Source organism: Podarcis cretensis, assembly GCF_951804945.1.
Source record: "Podarcis cretensis genome assembly, chromosome: 13".
Classification (NCBI taxonomy): domain Eukaryota; kingdom Metazoa; phylum Chordata; class Lepidosauria; order Squamata; family Lacertidae; genus Podarcis; species Podarcis cretensis.
Genome location: NC_137182.1, coordinates 35,441,831 through 35,452,416, shown reverse-complemented (window position 1 = coordinate 35,452,416; position 10,586 = coordinate 35,441,831). Strand labels below are relative to the sequence as shown.

At 44.3% G+C, this 10,586-nt stretch overlaps 1 protein-coding gene across 2 annotated transcripts in view; it reads right to left on the bottom strand.

The window, feature by feature from the left end:
* Nucleotides 1–861: 861 nt before the first annotated feature.
* The window catches only part of LOC307201832 (serine protease 27-like), a 33,876-nt gene continuing 24,151 nt past the window's right edge, over nucleotides 862–10,586 (bottom strand). Inside the window, exons 2-7 of one of the 2 annotated variants that reach the window (XM_079951303.1) lie at nucleotides 7,244–7,385; nucleotides 6,161–6,181; nucleotides 4,938–5,103; nucleotides 4,251–4,525; nucleotides 2,414–2,583; nucleotides 862–1,214 (exon numbers count right to left, since the gene is read on the bottom strand). In XM_079951303.1, coding sequence (XP_079807429.1) covers nucleotides 969–1,214; nucleotides 2,414–2,583; nucleotides 4,251–4,525; nucleotides 4,938–5,103; nucleotides 6,161–6,181; nucleotides 7,244–7,301 — 936 coding nt within the window. In that variant the 5' untranslated portion in view covers nucleotides 7,302–7,385 and the 3' untranslated portion in view covers nucleotides 862–968. The remainder of the gene's footprint in view (nucleotides 1,215–2,413; nucleotides 2,584–4,250; nucleotides 4,526–4,937; nucleotides 5,104–6,160; nucleotides 6,182–7,243; nucleotides 7,386–10,586) is intronic. The other variant, XM_079951304.1, reaches the window with a different exon arrangement.

Sequence of the window (10,586 nt, the reverse complement as noted above, 5' to 3'; positions counted from 1 at the left end):
GGGTTAGGGGGCGCAAATTACTTCCCTTGCCCCGGGTGCTGACAACCCACGCTACGCCGCTGGTTCCCGCCAAACCCCAGTTTAAACATATTAGCGGCTGCTTTGGAGATGGGGCCAGCCGAGTGGACCTTGAATGGGCAGGCTTCCCATTGGTCCGCTCAAGATGTATATATGGGAGGCGGAGCCAGCAGCAAGCATGCAGTTGGTTCTGGAGCTTCATTCACCCAACCCTCCCTTTGTATAATTCTTGATTGCAGGTTAACCATTTTCCTTCCTGTTCAGCGGGCATTGCTAGGGTCTTTTGATGGTTGCTGTTGAGGAGCCAGGAAGGAATTGCCTTCCCCGTAGCAATTGTCACAACTTTGGTGGCTTTTAAGCCTTGGGCAGAATCCTTTAGTCTATCTTCCCTAAATGGGGGGTGGGCGTGAAGTGGTGACTCACCCCCCTCCTGCTACGGAGATTCCAGGGTTCCCTCTTAAAGGGGTTTGTGAAAAGGGAGTAACTGGCCATACATTGAAAGATTGTCAGTGAACTCCCCTGCGTTGCACGGATATGGGGTAGGCTGCCTGTGTACACAAATGTCTTGCAGTGCACCCTCCCCTATCCCACTAACTCTGAGGAGCCCCAATTCCCCAGCTGGGCGGCTGGGAGGGATACATGCCCAATGCCTAAGCCAAGGTCTTCCTACATCTGAAAGGTTTAATAAACTTGTAGCCAATTTTAATTCCATAACATGTTGTCATGAGTTATTATTCCTTCTGATGGCCTCCCTCTTCTCCGCCTGGGCACACAATGATCAAATGGTTAGAAAGGAATTGAAATGTGACAAGGCTAATGCCTGTATTAATCAGAGAGAAGTAGGGGTGGGTTTCCCAGTAGACTGCATGTGGTGATTTAAACAGAGTCCTCCAGCAGCCTAAATATTCCAGGCAATTCTAGGTAAGATGGAAAGCTAATAGATTGGCTTTTCACAGAAGGACTAGCAGAAGAGATACCAAAGTGAATGTCACAACACGGGCGTTGTGTAGTTGGTCGCTTTTGCCGCCACTCCCATTTCTACCACTCATCTTGTCTTGGATCCAGTTGGCATAGGAAGGCACTAAGGTGTAGACACCAGGGTGGTCGCTTCCACCACAGCCAACTCCCCAACTTACAACCCCAGCCTGGGTCCAAACTCCTTCAAGTTGGCAAACTAAAGGTCCTCCAGAGTCACCCTGTGGAGAAAGAGATGGGAGGTAGCAGAGGATCTACGCTGAACATTCTGATATCAGACTCTGAATCCTGATTGGGTGAAGCAGCTGGAATCAGTGCGATAATCAGGAATGGGGGACCCTACCTCCCAAAAGTTCCAGCCCATGGAAAGGGGTGTCGGGAGTTGTAGCTGAGCAATATCTAGCCTCGTCCTCAAACTAGGCTTGTCCCACTGCTCTTGCCCAGGAAAATGTGCTGTTTACCACTGAATTGGAATGGATGTCAGTTTGTTTTTCTGCGGATTAATGTTAGCGGTAAACAGTAGGTTTTTCCGGGGAACATGGCAAGACAGAGAAAAAAACGCTTATGCCTCAAATCATGGGACAACACTTGTAATGTAACAAGAATTATGGTAAGAATGAGATTTCAAGGAAAAATAGAGAACATTACTATGACGCAGTTGAGAAAGATTAACAATGGAACCCATGGAGGGAAGTCCAAGGATTCAGGGACTACTATATGTTTATGATTACGATTTTGGTTTGAATGTAAATGTTAATTGTAAAATTGAATAAAAAATAATAATAAATCTTTAACACCTCAGGCATGAATGGATAAGATAGTTCAAGTGTTTTATGAAGATCACCCGCTCTGAGACCCCACAGCTAATTCTTCCCTGGCCTCCTCGCTGGCCCAAGTAGGACCAATTCAGCCAGCTAGCCCTGGGGATTATCTAATTGATTTTTGATTTTTATTGTTATTCGTGTTTTTATACTGTATTTTATGCTGCTTTTATAATTAAGTGTTTTAAAGTGTTTTAAATTTGTTGTTAGCCACCCTGAGCCCGGTTTTTGAACCGGGAAGGTCGGGGTATAAATAAAAAAATATTATTATTATTATTATTATTATTATTATTATTATTATTGATTCTGCCAGCCTCTGGCACCTGCAATATTTGGGGTATTGCCCAAAGAAGCAGCATCATAATATTTAAGATGAAACAAAAGCAATAACACTTTGAAAAATGGGGAATCTGAAAAATTGTCAAGAACCATCTCCCTAGCTAGAGCCAAATTAGTAAGCAATGCCCTAAGAACTATATTTACAAAATGTAAGTTCATAGATAATGACATAAGGGATTTTCAAATGCCATCATGCCAGAGCCTGCCTTTGTCTACCACCTGCAATGTCTGTATGAAAAACAGGTCATGGAACAACCCACCTGGCAGGAATCTTTCCCACCTTCTGGGTAACCAGCACAGATCATATCCTGCTTGATAGGATCCCAGCCCAGGCCTAGCACTGGGCGACTGTTATAGAGAATATTGCAGATTTCTCGAATTATGAGTGGCACCTTGACTTCCTGGAGGGTTCGTGGATCTGGCAAAGGCACTGGAAGAGAGAGAGAGAGAAATGGAAAGCAGTCATGGGAGGCAGAGGCAGAATAATTCAAGTGCATTCAGACACACACACTTTTAGCAGGGAGTGCATGGTGGGTGTGCGCTCACTACACCACAGAGCATGACATGTGCAGAAGGCGGCCATACTGGTGCTTTCTTTGACATGTGCAGTGGAACATCATATTTCACTCAGGGGTGGTATGTCCCAATTTGGCTCCGGGGAAAACTGGAATGTACCAATGCTGCTGCCATCCCCCGCCAAATCCTCTGTTACCTGGGTAACAGCAGTGATGGCAGGTTTGGGCGAGGTCTCATCAGATCTCATTGGAAGCCACTGCTTTTCTGCCAGTGGTGGAGTCTGTGGGACACTTGTAGGGGTGCTACCTCTTAGTGTTCTGCCGCCCGAGGAGGCTGCTGCAGCCTGCCTCACCGGTGAGCCGGCTGGGCTTCCACGACATCTAAGAGCAGCAGGCGAGCTTTGGAATGAAAGTCAGATAACATGGCTGTTTCACATCTCTCAGCGCTTGCCAGCTGAGGCACCTGCTTCACTCTGCCTAATGGTAGAGTTGGACCTTGGGAAATTAAAAAAATGCATTTTTTAAAAAAGAAATCCTCATGAAAATCCACTCGTACCCCAGTGCAATTTTCTCCTAATATATGCATGCATTTTCATTAACCCATGCATTTTTATACAGACTTTACCCCAGCATTTTTGTACACATTACTTGGCTGCCGAACTGCATAGCAAAATTCAGAGTGTGACAATATTTTCGTTTAAGTATGGTTTGGAGAAAGTGCAATTTAGGTAGGTTGGTCTTAAATGAAAACGGAATCAAATTTCTCTCCCATCTGTACTATTCCATGCCTCCTTCTTTCCCCATGGAAATGTTGGGATTGTCCTTGGGATAGGGAGCTGTCCCCCCCCCCCCCAATTCATACTGTAAAGCACTGTGGAAAATGATGGCATGAAAATTCTGTCACTGAATTTGCCTCCAGAGTGTCAGCATTTTGTGGGAGAGATTCAAGCACATACCAGAATGTTAGGTTTGGGGATTCCAAGTGCAGTATGATCGCATTTTGCACAGGCGTTCAGTTCCAGGTGTTCTGCGCATGCACAAAATTTGCTTATACCTAAACCCTTGGAGCTGCCCCATAACCAAATGAGACTGAATGCTCAAGAAGGACTAGAATTGGGGCCTTCTGGATATCATTTTTATTGTGCATTCCACTTTCAATACTGCTTGCATCTGCAAAAGTTTTGGGGTGGACATATTGCTTCATTTCCCATTGGTGCATGTTTTGTAACTTCCTGCTGAAATCCTTTAACTTCTGCTATCACAAATGTACGGGGGCTCTTTTTTTTTTTTTGGTCCTACTTCTGTTGCACTATAGTGTAAAAGCGCACTACCAGATAGTAAGAATGCTAGGACATTTGAGAAGCATTGCAGGAAAATGGCAAAAGGGGAATCATGTGTGGATGGCCCTGTATAAATCTACCACTAATACACTATTATAGCGCAGACAACTTGTTGCAGAACGCACCCTCAAAGAAACACCAGTCTGCAGGCGGCCGTAATATTAACCACTATTTAAGCCTTATGCAGGTGAATCTGGATGAGCCCCAGAGTCTGAATGAGCCTTTTGAAGAACACCCCTCACCTTCAGATTGAATATCTCCCCATCCGGTCACCCAGCAATATTCGTTCAAAGGGAACTGTGTAGAGGACTCTGGCAGGCAGATGGGGAGGATGTAGTTGGTGAACTTCACAGGGGACTTCAGCTTAATTAAAGCAATATCTCCACTGGATCCACTCAAGCCATTGTAGTCAGGGTGGAGGATAATCTGCTCCACGTCAGATTTCACTGCATTATCTGAGAGGTTTGAGAGCTGATAGGCACCTAGGAGGACATTGTATTGGATCAAGGGCGACATTCTGTGAATAGAAGGGCAAAACAAACAAAGAAACAAACAGATGGATCTGTCAATGCTGACTTTTGAGTTTCTGCCTCTCACCCTAACCCTGGACTCCCCAAAGAACTATAATTCCAAGAGCTCAGTTCCCTGGGAAGAGAAATGGATTTTGAAACCATTCTGAGAACTGTAGCTCTGTGTGGAGAACAGGAGTCTCTTAACAACTCTGAGCACCTGTAACATACTATGGTCCCCAGGGGTTTTTTGGGGGGGAGGCCACGACTGTTCAAAGTGACATGGTTCTGCTGTAAATGTATTGTACACCTGAGACACCAGGTAGCTGACAGACAGACAGAGGATATTAGCCTGGCCTTGAACCGTCTTTTGGGTGACACTTGATAACGGCTGCACAGCAATACCCATCAGATACTCACCTGTCGAAGAAGCAGTGAGCTGCTGAGAGCACCCATTGTTCGGCTATGAGGGAGCCTCCACAAATAGGATAAAAGTGCTGTAAAATGCTGACCTGCCAAGGCCACGACCCATTTGAGGCTGGTTGGCCACCAACAATTCGTGGAGAGTTTATTGGTTTTCCACACCCTGTGAAGGATGAGGAGGAAATGAGAGGACTTGCTGTTATGGTTTGCAGCACAGCCATGTTGGAGCTCTTTGAGCAGAACATGACGAGGACATGAGGAATCAAAATTTCTGAATTTCAATTGGTTTTCCAGTCAGTGTTCTCAATCTTCAAAACAAGATTTCCAGTTATCAGTTTTGATGGATTTAGTGAGCATTTCATCTGTTAAGTAAAACTAACTTACTGTTTCTTAACACAACATTTATTGACCAATAATTTCTCTTCAGACCATGTGACCCAATGCTGTGCATGTTTATCAAAAGTAAGTCTCATTTTCTTCAATGAGACCCAGCTACACGTGGTGTTAATTATGTGGTTTGCCATTGAGTGCAAAATCTTTCCATCCCCCCCCACGCCACAAAGGCTTTAATGAAAATTCAACTGCATTTTTGTACAATTTCCCCTAATGTAAACATTTTTGCAAAGCTATTTCCCCTACTATAATACATCTTTGTATGTCATTGCTAACATATGCATAACACTTCACACGCTAGCATATGCATTTTTCTGCATATTACCTGACTGGAGAACTGCACTGCGAATTCTGGAGAAGGGAGAATTTGGAAGGAGAGCTGTGTTTAAGTTCATGTATTGTTTCAGAAAATGTTAACCAGGTAGGTTCATCTTTAAATGTGAATTGAATCAAATTTCCTACCCAGCCACCCAAAAGTCCAGCAGTTTCTACATCCCCCCACCACATCTCTCTGTTGTCCATCAAGGCAAGGAAGAGGCACCAATACAGTTCAAGGATGCTTTCCAAGCAGACAGAACCACTCAAGGACAGCATGGAGCCTGGCTGGAGAGAGATGTGGGCTTTGGAGGGTACATGAAATGGGGAGAGCCTTGAGGACTGACTAGCTTCTCCATCCCTGTTTGTGGCTTGGCTGAATAATAATAATAATAATAATAATAATAATAATAATAATAATTTATTTATACCCTGCCCATCTGGCTGGGCCTTAAGGAAGTTGGGTGAAACTCCTGCACAGAAATGCTTACAATATATTGAATTGCTCTTACCTGCTGTTGAGTTGGCAGCACCTGAGGAAAATGAAAAAGCAGAGAAGGTACTTCAGGTAAGAAACAACAGCAACAACAGCAGCAGCAACAACAACAACATTTTGAGATCCATGTTTTCATGTGAATGTGTCTGCCCAAGATATATATCTTGTAAGGAAATGGGCTGGGGCAGAGGCACAAACATCTAAAGAGGATTGTGGGGACTTGACGTAACATTCTGGCGTCGCAAACACAATGTTGTATGGAACCAGAGAACAGAGCTGAACACCCTTTGAAAACTGAGGGGGCCCACCCCACTTAAAAATGCCCCCTGAAAGTGCCCTGGCTCTTTGGAGAAGGTGACTATGGGGTGGGGCTTGAAGGAGTTCTGGGGGGATGTGGGCAGGTCAGATCTGGTGGGTATTCAGTATTGGAAGCAGTGTGAACGGGGGTGAGTTCCCTAGGGCTACAATAGAGCAAAGGCTCTCAGAGCTTTTAGATGCTGCTACGTAGCAGCAGCAGCAGCAGTACAAGAGAAAGCTCCTAGCATAATTCTTCCCTCTAAGTTTAGTAGAGGGCAAGTTTGCCCCTCCACTCTTTTAGTTTAGAATGAGGGACACTTGATGAAGCCAGGTAGACTTGACTCTCAAAATCCTTTGCTCTTAGAAATAAGAATTCTGTGTTATGCTGAATTCTGTGTTATGCTATTCCTCCTCCCTCAGGCTGCCTCCTCAGCCACCGCTGCTGCCTATGGCTTCCCCTGGCAGCGTGGCGGAAGTCTTGCAAGAGAGGGGCTGCCTGCCTGCCCGCCGCCACCCGTCTCCTCACGACGTGCCCCTGAGGGGGAAAAGGGAGAGATGGAGATGCGGCAGCTTGTGCATGCGCTTTCTCTCGCGGCGGAGGACCCTGAGCCGCTGCTTCCCTCCCAAGCTGGGCAAGCATGAAACCCGGGAATTTTAAGGGGCATTATCAATAAGGGAAAGCAGCGGGACACAGCACTGTGATAAGGGAGTTTCCCGCCAAATAAGGGACGGTAGACAGCTATGCCCCTAAACGAAGGCTACATGGAGGGAATTTCTGCATTTCCCAAACCCTATAAGTCACCTTGTAGTATGGCCAGCTGCAGAAGCCACACAGCCAGCATGAAAGACACAGTTGCCATGGCTGTCCCTCTTCTGAAGTTTCCTCTGAGTGGTTGAGCACCAGTCAGTTCTGGATAATTGATGTTTTATTTCGGTCTGGGTGTCTTCTAGGATCAAATACAGTATCAAGGGTGAAAGGATAATGCTTCCTTCACTGAATCTGGAGATGCAGCACAGTCCCTCAATCCTCTGCATCCTAGCACCCCAAATCGCTGTTGACCTCTTGAGACCTTCTGTCTCCTTCACGCCTTGGGCTATGGTTGCCAAACTTTCTGGCAGTGCTTGAGTGATATTATGGATTTGGAATACTTAGATAAAAAGTAGTACGTAAGTGTTTTAAAATAAATCAATGAAAATAAGCAAATTACCAATTAATAACAGTGTAAAATAGTTATTGGGGTGTATGGGGTATCAGGGGAGGAGTAATACCCCTGGTGGGGGACAGACGGGTGACAACAACAACAAAATAGTTAGTGGTACTATTGGTGGTAGTTTATCTATAGCCCCATTTATATGCATGGCATTTATGAAGAACAAAAGTCCTTGCCCTGAGCTGTTTTCAGTCTAAAATTCAGCACATAGGAGATAAAAGAGGAAGGGGAGAAAAATGCAGGGCTCAATGGATGAATCATATTGATGCATGCTTCTTGCTTTCCAAGACTGTAAACGGCAGCACTCCTTTGAGTTTTTATTTCCTTTGCGGGAGAAAACTTTGGATTTTTTTTGTAATATTTAGCTTTTTTACAGATATACAAGCTGAGCATAGTACACTTCCCCCTTGCAGCAGGTCTTCCACCTCCCTTTAGGGAGATAATGGCCACACCAAGGTGCCTTCCCAGCTCTCCCTCTTGTTGCTTTTGCATCTCTCCAAAACTGCTTCTTCTCTTCATTTCTGCATGCACAAAACTGTTCCTTAGCTTGACGGAGGGAGCTGGGCATCCCACCTTCTCAGAACCTGGGCCAGGACCTTTGCTTCCTGACCAAAGCACTTCCTGCATGTGGGTGTGTATAAGTGCTTAGCTTCACACCCAAGCTGAGACACCCAGTTTCACACTGAAAAATCGTGTGCTTCTTTCAATATCAGGAACCCCCCCCCCATTCTGCCTGTGGTACAGTGTTATGACACCCCTGAACCAGTGGATGCTGGCTCTTGAGGGCCAATGGAACATTCTTCCACCAGCCTCAGCCAGCCCCCACCTGCTGCAATTCCTACTTAATAGCCAGTTCAGGGGCTGGAATTGCCTAGGTCTCAGCAGGGAGGGTGATGGGAACAAAACTAGAATTATTTGGCCCTGCCTGTCACAGGATCTTGCTCCATCTAGCGTTGGTCTTCACCCTGACTTCCACTCTACCATTACAATCAGCACCAGCTACCTCTGCTCAGAATACCCTAAGGCATGCTCTAAGGCAGGGGTAGGCAACCTAAGGCCCTGTGGCCGGATGCAGCCCAATCGCCTTCTCAATCCGGCCTGAGGACGGTCTGGGAATCAGTGTGTTTTTACATGAGTAGAATGTGTCCTTTTCTTTAAAAAGCATTTGTGGGACATAGGAATTCTTCATTCCCCCCCCCCCCCAATATAGTCCGGCCCACCACATGGCCTGAGGGACAGTGGACCGGCCTACGGCTGAAAAAGTTGCTGACCCCTGCTCTAAGGGAAGCACATAATGAAGAAACTTTGGAGAAGCTAAGCAGTTTTGGAGGGAGACCACCAGTAAACCCTGTTCATGCAGTCTCCACCTCCAAGGAAGATGGGAGGAGAAATGAACAAACAGATAACCTCAAAAACAGAGGGGCACTCCACCCCTTGCCTCTTTTAATCTACTAGAGAGAGAGAAAAATACTAGGTTAACGGAATAACACTGACTTTTGCATTTCCCAATTTTACACACAGAAGCACACCACCCAGTAGCTTTAGAAAGGACACAGTGGAACCCCGGTTTGCTGACTCAAAAGTTTTTTGTTTGAGCCATTTAATTTTATTTATGACTTCTTTGTTTAGTAAATTCTCAATTTGTGTTTGTTATATCCTAATTCCCACTTGGGCTTCCTTGTTCTTAGGATGTTTGCCAATTCTTTTTCATTCTGTCTTATTTCATTAAGAATTAGGTTGAAGTTTTGATCTCTGTTTTTCTTTTTCATAGCAGATTGTGGGATGCAGAACCCCCTCATATATGCCTTACTGGCATCCCAAATTGTCCATCCCTTGTTTGTTATTAATTTGAAAAAATTCTAATGTATCTTTGGTTTTTTAAACTATATCTTCATCATTCAGAATACTCTCATTTAGTCTCCACCTTTTCATGTACTCCTGTGTTACTTCCAGCATAGTCGGGTTACGATCTGACATTACTCTGGGCAAAATTTCTGCTTTACTTGGTCTTAATACTATTTTCTTGGAAACCTGAATATTATCTATTCTACCTCCCAATTTTTGGGATTCTGAGAAGTGTGTAATATCTTTCCCATTTGGGTGTTTAATCCTTCATATGTCGCAAAGATCAAGATTCTCTACAAATTGAAAGAAGGTAAGAGGTAACTTCCCAACGTTCATAACCCTGTCTCTTTCTTTTCTGTCCAAGTCTTCAGGTCACACCTTTAAGGTCTCCTATGAGAATTATATTTTCATTATTATGATCCCAGATTTTTCTTCTTCTAAATTCTTAGAAAATTCTGATTTCTTACTATTTGGGGCACAAATTCCTATAATAGTTAATTTCTCTTTCCCATATTTTCTTTCCACTCCAAATACTCTACCTTCCTCGTTTTTGAATAGTAACTTTGGTTCTAGGTCGGGGTTAACATACATCACAACCCCCTTTTCATCTCTGAACTTGCTGAAATAAATTCTGAACCCAGTCTTTTATTAATTAGAATTCTTTTGTTTCCTATTTTATATGGGTTTCTTGTAGGAACATAATATCCCCCTTTTTTAAAAAAAAGAAAGAAATTATGTTCTATTTTCTTTTTTTAGATTTACTATTCAGTCCATCAACATTCCATGATATACATTTGAGAAGGGATGCCTCTTTTTAAGCCCTTGTTACAAACAATTTTCCCTTACAGCCAATCTGTTTGTGGAGCATTCATCCTAATTTTTCGGCAGGCGAGATTCGCTGTCACTGTGCTGAGTGGATATTCTCTTGCATTTCCTAGTGCATTTCTCTTCACTCTCATCACAAAAATATCTAATTTTGCTAGGAAGTGGGCTTGTCACGCACAACCTGATTTTGCTGGTTATGCCATTGGATCCCCCTGCCCCGCAAAATAGTGACAGTCTAGAGCCGTCACTCTTTAAACCCGTCTC